This window comes from Caloenas nicobarica, chromosome Z (assembly GCF_036013445.1).
Source record: "Caloenas nicobarica isolate bCalNic1 chromosome Z, bCalNic1.hap1, whole genome shotgun sequence".
Lineage (NCBI taxonomy): Eukaryota > Metazoa > Chordata > Aves > Columbiformes > Columbidae > Caloenas > Caloenas nicobarica.
In genome coordinates this window covers 31,392,353-31,406,514 of record NC_088284.1, presented here as the reverse complement: position 1 = coordinate 31,406,514, position 14,162 = coordinate 31,392,353, and the positions used below count along the sequence as shown (strand labels likewise).

The following is a 14,162-nucleotide window of genomic DNA, read 5'->3' as shown; positions in this document are numbered from 1 at the left end:
GTACAGAAGTACATTTTTGTTACCTGGCAGAATTTTTCATTTCATGACTTCGTGTTGCTGTTCTGAACAAAAGCTAACAAGGTTTTATGAAACTGTGCACAGAGTAAATTCATTCTCCTTCTGCACTGACATGCGCTGTGATCACTTGTCGAACAATCTTCAGACATTTTTAATCTTGCTTCCAAATTTCTCAGGTAGTTGTGACAGTGTGTGCCAAAGGAATTTTTAACAGGAGCTGCCTTCTAATCATGTGTATCCAGAATTATTATATTTGCCTAACTTGCTAAGCTCTAGGCTTTTCAACTGGAAGTCAAGCCAGGTATTCAGTCCTTTGTAATATGGGATTTACCACAAGAGGCCATACAGAATATGTGAAGTACTCTGAAACTTAACAGGCATTAAGCTAATGGGGTTGGATGTAAACACAAAGCAAGAAGGAAAATTGAGAACTTTTCAATGTAAGCGTAGACTGTCTGGATGGCACACACCAGAATTAGTTTTAAGTCAGTAGGTGTGTAGGTATTGGATCTTTCAACATTGCTGGATGAGTTGTTTACTCAGCTGCTTGTTGCAGACTGAAGGATCTGTAAGTGTTGAGAATGCTTTTATGTTCATTCTTCAACAAGCCTCTCTTGTCTGATATGTTCTGAAATGTTTTGTTTCTAAACAAAGAAGCCTAGCTTTAAGACCGGTTTCTTCTGCAGATATACAGTGAACTAAGCCTGTAGCTTTGCCAGAGCCAGAACAAATGAGGAAAGGAAGACACAAGCAAAAACCTGGATTGGCATTTCATTAAAATAGAAGTAAAAATAGTTAAGAAATAGTAATAATCTGAAACCATATCTGTTCCGTATGATATTAGTAATCAGAGACATAGTGAAGAAATCTTTAAATGAAGAGTGTAGAAGGTCTGGCTTATCACAGCTGGTAGGTTGGCTCCTTGTGAGAGAGCATGCAGATTTGTATGCGTGTATTGGGACTCTTAACACTACATTGATCTTGTTTCAGATTAGTATACCTGTGCTCTCAGTGACCCTTCTGAAGAAAACAAAAACCGCTCTTCTTGTGCCAAATGCTTTGATCATAGCAACGGTCACAGATAGGGTGAGTACTGGTAGAGGGCAAAGCTGTTGCACTTCATCTGCTTTTCTTTTTTTTCTGCCTTTTTTTTTTTCTCCCTACTTATTGGCAGTAACATGAGGGATCCTTGAAGGTGCCAAGTGGCTATTTAAACAGCTATAGGAATTGGTTGCATATGGGCATTTAAACTTGGGACCCTGGAGGATCTGGTTTCTTAAGGGATGATTTTGTCATCTTCTGTCTCCTTTCTTGTGACAAGGCAAGGACCATTTTTATTCTTCCTACTAACTCCCTGTATTTTCTCTTTGGATCTGCAGTAAACAAAGCTATGTAGAACTCGGTGAGAAAATAAGAGAGAGAATCTCTGGTTGCCATCTGCTCTTTGCAACCTATCATTCCCAGTTCTCCAAGACTGCTGTGTGGTGGCTGTGGGGGAACTGGAACAGCTGGGTCAGGAAGTGCCTGCACAGGGGGCTACCTGCCCTGTTGGCAGCTCTGAGAGTACTCTTTCTTTTACTTGGGTCTCTTACCTGACCAGCAATACCTTAGATGCACAAAATACAGATGCTTACAGTAATGCTCTGGAATAGTAATTATATCGATCAGTAGAAAATATGGTTATCCTACAAGCAGCTTTAGAACCAGCACATTTTCATTGCACAAATATTTTGTGGATGCAGGAGACTGTACAAAAAAAAGTGAGTTCTGTTTTTTTGTAGTATTTTTTCATTTGTTTGTTTGGTTTTTTTTAAAGGAGTAGGTAAAACATAGTGTGCAAAGTCTGCTTTGGTTCCTGCAGCAGAACATGGTAACTTTTAATGTACATGTTCTGTATTCCTTGTGATTAACTGCAGGGTTAGAAAGGATGGAGGTTTTTACCACTATATGAAAGTTCTTGAAAGTAGTTACTCGATCTGCAAAACCACCTATCGATTTCATTTTGATAAAAGGAAGTTTGTACTGTATGTCTTTTCTGAAACAGTTTTGAAACTTCTGTTTTTCAGTACATGTTTGTCTCCTTACTCTCCAGAGATACCACTTACAAGCTATTAAAATCTATCTGTAGACATCTTGAGGTAAGTACTAATGGGAGCAAAGATGGTAGGTAGCTTTGTGTTCATTATTAGTACTTTCCTGCTGTTAAATGCTAGGCAGTTTCCGAGTGTGTTCCTTGTTAACACTGCTGCTTCTTTCAGGATACAAGCACAGGCAACAGTCCAAATCCCTCTTCTCTAGAAAACAGCTTCAGGGCTGATCGTCCTACAACTCTGCCCTTGGTAAATGGCTTAGATATTTGTTCTTTCGTTGCATGGCACCTTTCATTGCAAGTACTGCTTACAATGTCTGAAGAAAGGAAACTGAAGGAAATAGTGACATCTATTTCTAAAACTTTCATGAGTTTCTCAACATTAGGAAGCAATGGGAAAGATTGGCATAGGTGTAAGTTGGTCTTATCACATGCAGTATGTATATACGTGTGTGCTTTGGATATACTCCAAGGTTTGCATGCTCTGCATATCTCTTGTTAGCAGTCAGGTTTCACAGAGCTCTGTACTGACTTTAAGTTGCCTCTTCCTCTGCCATAAACAGTTTTTTGAAGTGTTTCTAATTGCCTTTGTGAGGCAGTTCAGACATCTGAAAGAGCCGTGTAGCCACATGTGATGACCAGAGCCTAATTCTAGTAATGCCTGTCCTGGACTTGTAAATTTGTCTAACTTGATAGTCTTAATAGACTTAATCTCTTCACTTAAATGAAGGCAGGGGATGACACTTCAATTCTGGTGATCATACAGGCCTTATTTTGCTAATTTGATCTCAACATCTTGATAACAGGGATTGTTCCTGGTTGAACAGTTTTAAATCTGTAATTGTTGGTTCAATTTCTAGAGGGAGGTCAGAGGAAATAAGATTGATTAGATTTAGAACAGGCCTGAGCTTCTTGTTATTCTTTCTCCCCATCAGGATTTCAATGAAGACTATTCTAACCTAGATGGAATAGTGCAGCAGCAGAGACAAGAGATGGAAGAGTCCAGCAGCACAGGCTCACAGACCCCAGAGCTGGAATGCTTCCAAGGTGCGTGGGATCGTGAGGCTCCAAGAAAATGAGAACAGCTTAGCTCACAGTTTTGGTTCTCTAATACCCTGCTGATGTGGAATCTACATTCTCCACAGTCCTGGAGAATTCCATGGTTTTTAAGGTGTTCCTCAAAGCCACCATAGCTGTGTTTCTGTTATTATAATCCTTTGCATTCCAGACTCAGGCAATTACTTGGTCAGCAGCAGATCTGATTTGTAACTAGTGCCTCCAGCTGCTTATCTCTGTACTATCTGCTCCCCACATCACCTATCAGTTATGCTAGCAGAGGTACAATGTAGGAGGTATTCCTCCTTAAAAAAAACCCAAACAACATATTCTAAAATAGTTCAGACACAGTGTAACTTCTTCTGATCTATACAAATAATGTTCTGTACCGTGGTGGCTTTTGGTCATCAAAAAAAGTTTTTTCACATGTTTTTGTGGTTTTGTTTTTTAAACCCTCATTTTACTCTGTGCAGTTATTGACACATTTGAAGATACTGTCCAAAGTTATTTTTTTCTTAACACTACTGTTTGTAGTCTCATGTGCCTGAAGTTCTTCACCTAATTAGCAGGAATGCTGTATAGAAACAGCAGAACTTGTTTTATGTAGATCATGCTGAATGTTATTATCAGAACCTAGGGTATTATTCTGCTGTACAATTAATATATATTAATATACCAATGTGTTGTTATGCTGTTATTACTCCTGGTTCCATCTTGACTATAAAATAATTTGTATTATAAGAAACTTTTACCATTACTTTTAAATGAAATACTGTCATTTCTTTATAACAGTTTTCTGTCACGTTAGTTTTAATTATCTTTTCTTTTTTCCTACTTGTCTTTTGTTGGGTGGTATGATTTGGGGCTATTTGCTTTCATTGGTCTTTGGTGTTTTCTGTATGTGTATTTTTAATTGGTGGTGTTCATGAAGCAGTGACTAAATTATTGTGTCATCACTTGCCACATGAATGCTTCTGAATAACGATGTAACTTACTCTCTTGCTTCCTTACAGGTAATAACTACTTCAAACCTACCCATTTTCCTTTTCCACAATTAAAAAACCAATATCCAGTTAAAGAATCACCCTAGAAAAAGGAATTGAGGGGTAGGGTAAAACACATCTGTCGCTTGTGGTTCTGTTTCTTGTGCATTATTAAAGCAGTCCAAGGTGTGCAAGTAAAACATGAACGAAACTGAATGTGACTGGATTTTTCTGTCCCACCCCTTTCAAGACATCATCTGCATTTAAAGAACAGTCAGGAAATGGAGCTACAGTCTCTTTTTTAATGTATCAATGCCATATCTCCATTTGATGTTGCTATTAAAGTCGTTTAGAATCATCAGCATGTTCAGCCCTTTTGAGAGATGTATTTTGTGTCCGTATAATCTTCTGACTGGAAACTGAATGATAACCTTCAAAGTTTGCACAGGTTGCCATCTTTCAAATGATCTGGAAATGTAAGTGCAGAATAGATCATCCTCTTCCAGTCCAGGTGCTTCTTTATATTTTGTGATGATGTGGAGTTACTGTGCAAACTGTTTTAAGGCTACTATACCAACTGCTGCTTTCTGTCCAGAAATTCACCTTTTAAAATCCTCCTCTTCCCCTGCTCCTTGACTATCTTAAGCTACCAAGAGCTTCCTTTGACTTCATAGTTCAGCTTTATTAAAAATCATGCTTTTGACAGATTATCATGTTGTTGAGACACAGACGCACTTGAAAGTTTCCAAGACTGATGCAAAGTCTCTCCGTTCAGATGCACACAGTAAACGTGGACCCAATGGAAAACCCCAAAACAGTCCTCTAAATGGTAAGGAGCAGATCTTCAGCTGGAGTTAGTTGACATAAGTTTGCATAGTTACGTCAGTTCATGTAATTTGGAAGATCTCTTTCTTGTTTATCCCTCTGTTCATATTATCTTTTGCATGCTTCGAAACACCATTTGTGTGCCATGGTCTGCTTTGATAAAAGTAACATTTGATGTTTTTCCTTGCAGGCCATTCTGAAACCTTCAGGTTCTTCCACAAAGTGAAGTCCCAGAAGCTCTTATCTCTGAACCATGTACTTATATTTTACGCAATTCTGTAAGTTAGCAATTAATACCAAGATTTTCAAAATAGTAAGATTTTCTTATGCTTACATAGAGTAATAATTGTGGCCTTTATGCTTTTCAGAAGTAGAAACGCTGGGGCAGGCTTACTTAACAGGCCTTTTACTTTTAAAAGCAAAGAGCCTTTTGGTTCAGGAATGTTTAGAGTTTAACTACTTGCAAGTTTGTTTTACATGTGACTCAGCAAAGCTATACTCAAGGCTGAGATTTTTATAACTATCTTAACACCACTGATGGGTATTCCTGAGGTGTTTCTAAGAATGATACCTTTACTGTTCAACATGTACAAGTAACAAGGCTTTTAACATTAAATTTGTCAGGTATCTCTAAAGTTTCCATTAACTGACATACCTTATTTTTCTTTCTTGCAGTGTTTGCATATTAATATTTTCTACCTTCTACATGAGATATAAAATCAATGTCCTGGAGGAACGTCTTGTTTCCATCACATCCTTTGATTCACATATTAAGGAGTAAGATACACTTTGTAAAATTTTGGGGGTTTAAAATCTTTTTCCAGTATCCATCATGCTCACCTATTTTCTTCAGAAACCACTGAGATACTATAGTGCCTTTGTGATACTTTCATGTCCTGTAGTTCTTGTATCTGTACTAGCCTCATCTCACCGCTTTCTGTTTAAGACTTTTAGTACAAATGTGATATATTATGGTGTACTACTGCCTTGAGAATGTTTCAAATAGCTGTATCTTCAGCGTAAACTGCTGAACTGAGCAATTCCTTTCCAGAGCAATGATTTTGTAGAAAAGGTATAACTTCTGTCTTCAGCCTTAATGTCATTTGATTAGCCTAAGATGAAAGAAGGTTCTTTATAATCTTTGGGCAAATACGTCTGACTTGCTTTTATAATGTTTTCTAAAGCTTTGGGCTGCCTATATTCTCTTTAGAAACTGATACCCTGTCTTGCTAAAACAAATTTTTAAAACACACTGCAAACCAAAACAAAACAAAGCAAAAAAAAAAAAAAATCGAGACACACCAAGGGAAGGTCCTTTGTGTATTTGAAGAGGATATAGGGAAAGGGGCCATCGTTCCGTAGACAGCCCATTCTGTAGCTAGATTCATGGATGTCATCTGCCCCTGCATTTTTTTTTTTAATCTCCGTGCTGCATGGATAGGAAATATGCAAACAACAAATGGAGAGGCATTGCAGGGGCATACATCACAGCAATATGCCACTGGAGGTTGTATCAGCTTCCTGCTCCTCTCTTAGGACAGAAGGCAGTTAACTAGATACTGCTGAGAATACTGATCAGTTTATTTAGCATTACATTTTGCATTAACTCTTCTCTCCTTATAAGTTATTTCTTTTTGAGCTGCTCTGAAAAACATGGCTTCAAAAGTTGTTTATAAATGTCAGTGCACAATGAGCAGCCACATGCAGTATGCGTGGGACTGTTGACAGCTGGAGAAGCACCATCTGAAAAACAGGGCAAATAAAATTCAAGACAGAGCTGTACCCAGGCTGGGTGAAACTGCCTGAAAAGTGTTTCGGACCTGTAGCAAGCTCTTGAATAAGTGTGCTTGTTAATTCAGCTTTCTTTGATGACCTCTCCATGACAAGCAGGTCATTCTGACAATGTGCTTGAGGTTATACTGAACAATGACTGTGCTGCATAGGATCCAGCTGCTCTCAGCTGTCTTCTGTGGAAGGCAGCAGGACTTCTGTGCTTGTGTCAGAAGACTGAGCTAGGTTGTTGATAAAAAAGGAATAGGAAGAAAATGGTTCTTTATCTCTAATAGGCTTGCATTTTTATTTTACCAGTAGTGCAAGGAAAGGGGCAAACCTAGCTCTAATAGTAGGCGATGTCAAAAGCTATTTTCCCACTTTTGACATGTTTTTATTAGCAGGACTCTGTGTTTCTCTTCTGAAGCACTCTTACACAAGAAAGTCCTATTTTCTGTTGCTCTGATCCCAAATGGTACAACATGCATGATGATCTATTGTACAATTCTCCAGTGCCAAAGATTTTGGATTTTTTATGTCCTCCAAGCCACAGAATAAGGAATTAATGCAACTTTTCAACTTGCTTCCAGTGGAAATAGCTGTAAAGTTTTCCATCCAAAGTTCTGGAGAATAAGACCACATAAAGAATGTAGCCAAGACTGCAGAAACGACTTAGGCCTTTGTTTCTGTAAACAAGTACAGTTCACAGTGTCACCACTGTATTCCCATCTACATGTATCTCTCAGATCTGTTTTCCCCTATTTTGTTTCTGTCACACTTCTTCATTCTGTTTGACAGACATCCAGTGCACCAAGGCTTGGGATCTCGTCTGCAAATTAATGCTGATGCCCTTTGTGATGAGTTAACTGCTAATCTTATAAAATTGGAAAAGGTAACTTCTTATGATATAATGCAAATGCTGATACACTAATCAGGTTCTTGCTGAATTGCTGTAGTCTGTTATTTTGAAAAGTGCCAAGTTACCCCCAGATTTGATACCAGAAGCTGGCATGTTTTCCTAGACAAAGGACTGCTTTTTGGACTATAAATTAGCCCAAGTGCGAGCATTGGTATGTGCAAATATTTTGCCTTGAGCTGAGGCTTACAACCAGAAATACTAGTAAACTAGATACTTCAGGGGTGATTACTGTGTGTAAGATCTCTTTTTTTTTTTTTTTTTTTTTCCCATCAAGGCTAAGGATTCTGAACTTAACCATTATTACTATTTGATGAACTTTTCTGGGGCTTTTGAGTTTTGATTTTTTGATTAAGAAAAACAGTGCTGCCTTTAATATGTAGTCAACTTCTTCATATGAAACATCTGGAATCTGCCTGATTCACTTTAGTAACACAAATGCTGCTGCACCAGTTGTGTAATTCCCTATACCTGAACTTTACTTTTTACCGTTCTCTAATTGCAAAACTAATTGCACTTGCTGACTTGAATTGGAAACCTGTGCAAAACAAGAGTGAGTGTGCAGACCTTATTTCCACTTTAGGTGTTGTGGTAGGCTAACCTTGGCCAGCAGTCAGATGCCCACACAGCTGCTCTCTCACTCCCCCTTCCTACCAGGGCAGAGGAAGAAAACAGGATGAGAAAGCTTGTGGGTCAAGATAAAGGTAGGGAGGTTGCTTACCAGTTACCGTTGCAGGCAAAACAGGCTTGGCTTGGGGAAAATCACTTGAATATAGCGGCAGTTAAAATAGGCTTGGTTAGTGAGAAACAAGGACAAACAATACATCAAAACATTTCCTGCCCCTGTCCCAGGCTCAACTTCACTCTGTTTCTGACTCCTCGCCCCACTCTCTGTCCCTCAAGTGCAGCTGGATGGAGCTTACAGTCAGTACGTGACAACTTTCCCTCTGATCCTTTCTTCTCCCATTTACCCCTTGCTGCAACATGTGCTCATTTAAGGGCTCTGGTTCTTCAGGAAATACCCACCTGCTCTGACATGGGTTCTCCATGGTCTGCAGTGTGAACATCTTCTCTGCCACAGAGCACCTTTTCCCCCTCCTCCTTCTCAGACCTTGATGTTCCTTCTGTTGTTTCTCACCCTCTTACTCTCCTCCTCTCTGTTTGGTGTTTTTCACTGTTCTTGGATACACCCTCCCAGAGGCTTCACCGCTTGGCTGTGCCCTGTGGTGGGTCCGTTGGGGTCTGTTGGAATGGCTGTGTCCTGCACAGGGACACAACAGCTGCCCCTGCAGCCCCCTGTCCCATCTCTGCCCCCCCCAAACCTTGACACCTGCACCCAGTACAGATGTATGTAATGTTATGTGTTGGGAACACATATACTGGCCAAGCATGGAAAAAAGTATTAGTGAAGTAAAAACAAAAGTTACTTGAATTCCGATGTGTTTAAGTCACGTGCAATATTTTTGCCTCTGTTTCTAAAACTGAGTGTATGCCAAGGTCTTTCAACACCTTTTTTTTTCCCCAGACCAAGTTTCTCAAATAGCATAAAGCTAGGATTATATAATACCACTGTTTGCCTATGTGGCATAGGTTTTACAAAGACTGCCAAAAAGAGGTTTCTTCCCCTACATCTCCACCCCCTTGACTGTGAAAGTCTAGAGTAATGCTAGCATAATGCGTCTGTGTTCTCTGGATAATAATAATAATGAATACAAGGGGAAAATGCTCACCAGGTGATTACCCGATAGAATCTTTAGCCAAATTAGGTAATTTAAGAGGTTACTGCTTTCCAGCTGTCTGAAACAGGCTGGCAAGATGGTTCATGGGAGACCTCACTTCCTTTCAGTGGGAAGCCAGCCAGGCTGCCCTTTGCAGCAGCAGGAGGCACTTTCCCACTCCCTTATATAGTCTCTGCTTGGAGACACAGCAAAAGGCAGCTGGATGGTCAGATCATTCAGCTGTTCCTGGAGAAATGGCCCTCTGTCCTGAATTAGAGTCTTAAGTTGTGTGCTTTTTTTCAGTTACTGTCTACAGGATTGGACCCTTAAAGTCTTACATTGTATTTGCCAATCACTCAAGACACAATCTATGCTGTGCATGCAAGCTAAATGAGCATCACCTGCAGCCGCACATCACCACATCCCAGTCCTCTCTAATCTAGATGAGAAGTGTTTAGAACAGGATGTTTGACCCTACTCTTGTACTGCTAACCCGGTAGAAATCTAAGAGCTTTATGTTCTCTGAGCAAAGTTACTGCAGTTGCTTAACTGTTTCATATGCCTTGGTTTAAAGTGCTGGCAATTGGCTGCAGCTGGCTTCAGCTGCTAAGGAGGCATAAAAGTTCCAGTGTAACTTGTCATCTCTCCCCTTGCTTCCAGTGTGACTGCAGCATGGTAAACTAGAGCACAGAAATTATCTAGGTTGAAAACTAAAAACTACTCTTCAGTTTAAAAATGTTCAGTGCAAGAGTATGTTGCAATGACTCTTTCAGTGTGACCTTGTGATTTTTGCAAGCTCTGCTTTACACTTGGAGCCAAGGAATTACCATGGCTTAGCAGAATTTTGCTTTGGCATTTAAGTGTATTTAACAGGTTGTTAAAATGCACCATGTCTATCAGAGGATAAAGCATTAAGTTGAGGGAGGGAAAACATGGCCTAATGTTACTGATTCCCTTACTTTAATGTAGCTTGTTAAAAGGAAATTCCTTTGTTAACTGAATCTTACAAAATTAGGTGCTTCTTACTGTTTTTGTTTACTCAAAATGCATCTCTTGGAAAACCTGTGCATCTGGACTAGAAATAACGGGATAAGCTTAAGAAGTCGTATCCTTGAACAGAAAGTACAATGACTCTTCAAGCTAAAGCCTGAAAGTAGCTATGACTTCTGTAGCCAGTGACTGCTAGTTACTAAGATGCAGCGAACACGTGTGCCAGGGGACGTGACCCACTATATTCCTCTCTCTCTATTTTTAAGGACAAGGAGAAGAAAGGTGGATAAATAGGCTATGTAAAATAGGTCTGTGCAAGTCATCCTTGAGGATGTGACTGGCTGGCTTTGCCTTCAGTGCAACTAAGGGAAGATAACCCACAATCAGTACGCTAAATCTGGCAAGTGTGACGTCTGCTAATGGTTAGAAGACCTTATTTTGCTGCGCATATGTCAGCTGAAGCTGATAAAAATATTCGAATTATCCACCTAAACCTAGGAGCTGCAACTTTGAGGCTTTTACTCGATTTTGATCAAGTTCAAAATAATTGGGTTCCTTGTCTCTTTCTTTCTAGCTCTAGGGTTTTTTTTGTGTCTTATTTTCTCATACCCAATACAGGAGAGCATCTACAGGAGGAAACTGCAGGAGTAACTCATAATACAGAAGCTAGATATGCTGCTGGCTGATTGTATCCAGATGTTTCCTTTGACTCTAGTGCAGAAAGCATTTAATATGAATGTCATTGGTGTGAATAGTTGTGACAGAATTACTATGCACACAAAGAGTATGTTGAAGAGTATGTCTTGATTTTTTTGTTTTAAATGCAGTATAACGCTGCCTCTCAATTATTTTTCTCTCTTTTTCTAAGATACAGAACAACTTACAAAAATTACTTGAAGATGGTGAATGAAACGTCGATGTTCTTGCACTTCTTCAGACCTCGTTCTTCTCTCTTGAGAAGCAGTTCCAAAGGAGCTCTGCTGGCCAGAGTTCAAGCTTCTTTAGTCCAGGCCAAGCTTAAACTACTGTAAAGCTCATGTCAAAATGCAGAAAGTCAGTTTATTCTTGAGCATGTGTCTATATGTTTGAAAACATCTCTTTTGATCTATATGTATCTATATGTTTTGAAAATAAGGGGATTTTTCCTTCTCTGTTTTGTGTGAATTAATGGATTTTATAGCTTGCTTGATTCTAGACTTGCTTTTACAGCAGTGCAAAACTGGTGCAACTCCTTTTACCTCAGCATTTGTTTTCTTCATGTTGTCGCTGAAGTGTAAATGGGAAGAACTTCAGTCATGACTCGTGTTGTGAGAATGAGCTGATATCTGTCTCAGCTATGGATATGGATTGGTGCTGTGCTCTTCATTTTTACTTCGTCGTGCCCTAGCATCCCAAAGATCAGAAAACAGACACTTCTGGATTTAGTTATGCGAAGTTCTGAATGTTTGAGTTGTGCTCAGTTCTCAGGTGCTGTAAAAAGGCTCAATTCCACTTTTTGTGGCATTGCATCACCACTGAGGGTAAGATCTGTTTCTACTGGGCATTCAATTTCCACTGAAGCCAAGCTTGAAATATGAATGGACTCACCAACTTACAATCAAGTTGCTTATGAATAGCAGTAAGGGCAACATGTCTGCACAACTTAGAACTGCTAGGTTTTTTATCCACTCATATGGTCTCTGTCCATTAAGTTAATTGATGTGAAGGCCCTCAGTCACCTTTCCTTGGAGTTGCATGGAGTTTTGGTTGGCTGAGGAGGCACAATTTGTGTTCAAGTTGATGGAAGTCTTGTCTTGGTATGTGACTCCAGAGACCAGATATTTCCATATAATGGGAACTTGCGAATTAATAATGCAGCAATCAATCAGTAGAATGAATGAAAAAGTGGACTCCTTTGTTATATCATACTATTGCTTTCACAGTGCCTAAGATGGGCTATATGGGGATTTTAGCTTTCTCATTTCTGGTTAGTTTTAAAAAAGCAATATTTAACATAATAACAACTAGTATCTGTAAAGTAACAGTATTGTTTATAATATGCTATGCATTTTATAACCATTTCTGTGAAATGTACCTACTTTGTTTAAATAAACCTTTTTGAAACAAGCAACTCAGTACTATAATTTGGATGAACCCAATTCCATCCATCAGTTTTAGTCAATGATTTAGTTCATGATCTGAGGAGGCTTACACGTCACAGTACAAAGTTTGCACAAAACCTGGTACCCAACACAAAGGTTTAGGAACTGCATATTCCTGACGTGCTTCCTTTTACTTAGCTGTACTTGGGGTCTTCCTTGATTGCAACAGGAGGAGCAAATTTGGACCCCAGAATTTTGAGGAAATATTAGTTTTTTCTCTGGTGATCAGTCCTCAAAGGATGATGGATGAGTGTTGTAATGTTCAGGCAGCTGAGAGAGCCCGATGTGCTCTCTAATGTGCCTTCCTGGCTCAAGTTTCCAAGCTACCTGTTGCAGCCTCTGCCTTTTCTTCCTCAGCTATTGTGAGATTATTTTAATACTTGGTTTCACAAGAAAACTATTGAAATAAGTTATTTTTTCTTATTTTTCCATCATTTTCTGTACTCTTTCCACAGTTATGCAACATTTTGGACTTTGGCCTCATCCTCTCCCTTGTTCTCTACTTCACTCACTTTGATTCTGTAGCAGTAACGTAAGTCTGTAGTTCTGTTTATGGTTTAAAAATTGATGCCACAAGTCACCTTTATCAAAGGAACTTCAAGGAAACCTGATCATACCCAGCAGCTCAACTGAGTTAGCCTGTTACTCCATTACATCAGCAAGGACATGCTTTGCTGTAGGAAAACAAGGGGAGAGCAATAATATTGAGCACATGCCTTACGTAGAGCAGGCTGGCTAAACCCTTATCACTAGCGATAAGTGAACAGAGTAATTACCAGAGTAAATGAGTAATCAGAAGTGGATGCATGGCCTGTAGCCCGGTGCAGCAGCATGCTGAGGGAGGTGAGTCTGGACAGAGGTGCAACAGCGTCTTTCAGGCAGAGGAGAAGTAAATTACCCTCCAAAGAAAGAAGTGGCACGTGGCACATGTGACTCTGTGGTCACATCAGGTCCCTGATGCAATTCAGTGTGGCCACCTCTTCTCTGCTCTTCACCTGGTACCCTCGCTCCTCGTTTTCTGAGAGGAGGAGGAGGAGGGTGTCTCGAGGATGCTGTGCTGTCCAGAAGTCTGTACAATGGGGCAGCATCTGGTTCTGTGGTACATCCAAACTGGGAGATGCAGGGCACACAAGACCTTGTGAGGGCGAAGTTCAGACGTGTGAGCGCAGCAGTTTTCTATCCTGCAATACAGTCTGGCGATTTAAGGGGAGGGAAGTAACAGCAGCAGTGACGAGCAAGAAAAACCTTCTTCCTGCAAGGGTGGGAGCCAGGCAAAGAGCGAGGGGGCTTTTCCTCCCAGAATCTGCAGTGGGTAGTGTGAACAAAGGCCACAAGGAAGCATTTTGCTGTCTGGCAAAGGTGACGTGCTAGTTTGCAGAACAAAGTGGGAAAGATGTGCAACTTTAAGGAAGCTGGCGATCTGCAGCAAACGCTTAGCACACAGTGTTAGTAACTTTTCCTATAATGTGCTGCACAGGCTGCCTGGAAATCTGATTTTAAAAGCCAGTTTTTCTTATTTCTTGTTGGTTCTGTTTTTCAAATTTAAATTTTGTCTGTCTGTTGTCCCTTACAGCACAGAGGCTGGAAAAACAACTGGGTTCTGCCAGCTGTGAAGGATCTAGTAGTTCAGTTTCTGGCAAGATGCTTTGAAACTGC

General features: G+C 40.0%; 1 protein-coding gene across 5 annotated transcripts in view; it reads left to right on the top strand.

The window, feature by feature from the left end:
- GRAMD2B (GRAM domain containing 2B) overlaps positions 1-12,471 on the top strand; it is a 33,243-nt gene extending 20,772 nt beyond the window's left edge. For 2 of the 5 annotated variants that reach the window (XM_065655968.1, XM_065655972.1), the window contains exons 6-14: positions 1,009-1,104; positions 2,085-2,156; positions 2,277-2,357; positions 3,043-3,154; positions 4,853-4,975; positions 5,162-5,249; positions 5,647-5,748; positions 7,540-7,633; positions 11,234-12,471. In XM_065655968.1, coding sequence (XP_065512040.1) covers positions 1,009-1,104; positions 2,085-2,156; positions 2,277-2,357; positions 3,043-3,154; positions 4,853-4,975; positions 5,162-5,249; positions 5,647-5,748; positions 7,540-7,633; positions 11,234-11,275 — 810 coding nt within the window. In that variant the 3' untranslated portion in view covers positions 11,276-12,471. The remainder of the gene's footprint in view (positions 1-1,008; positions 1,105-2,084; positions 2,157-2,276; positions 2,358-3,042; positions 3,155-4,852; positions 4,976-5,161; positions 5,250-5,646; positions 5,749-7,539; positions 7,634-11,233) is intronic. The other 3 variants (XM_065655970.1, XM_065655969.1, XM_065655971.1) reach the window with 3 other exon arrangements.
- The last annotated feature ends 1,691 nt before the right edge of the window (positions 12,472-14,162 follow it).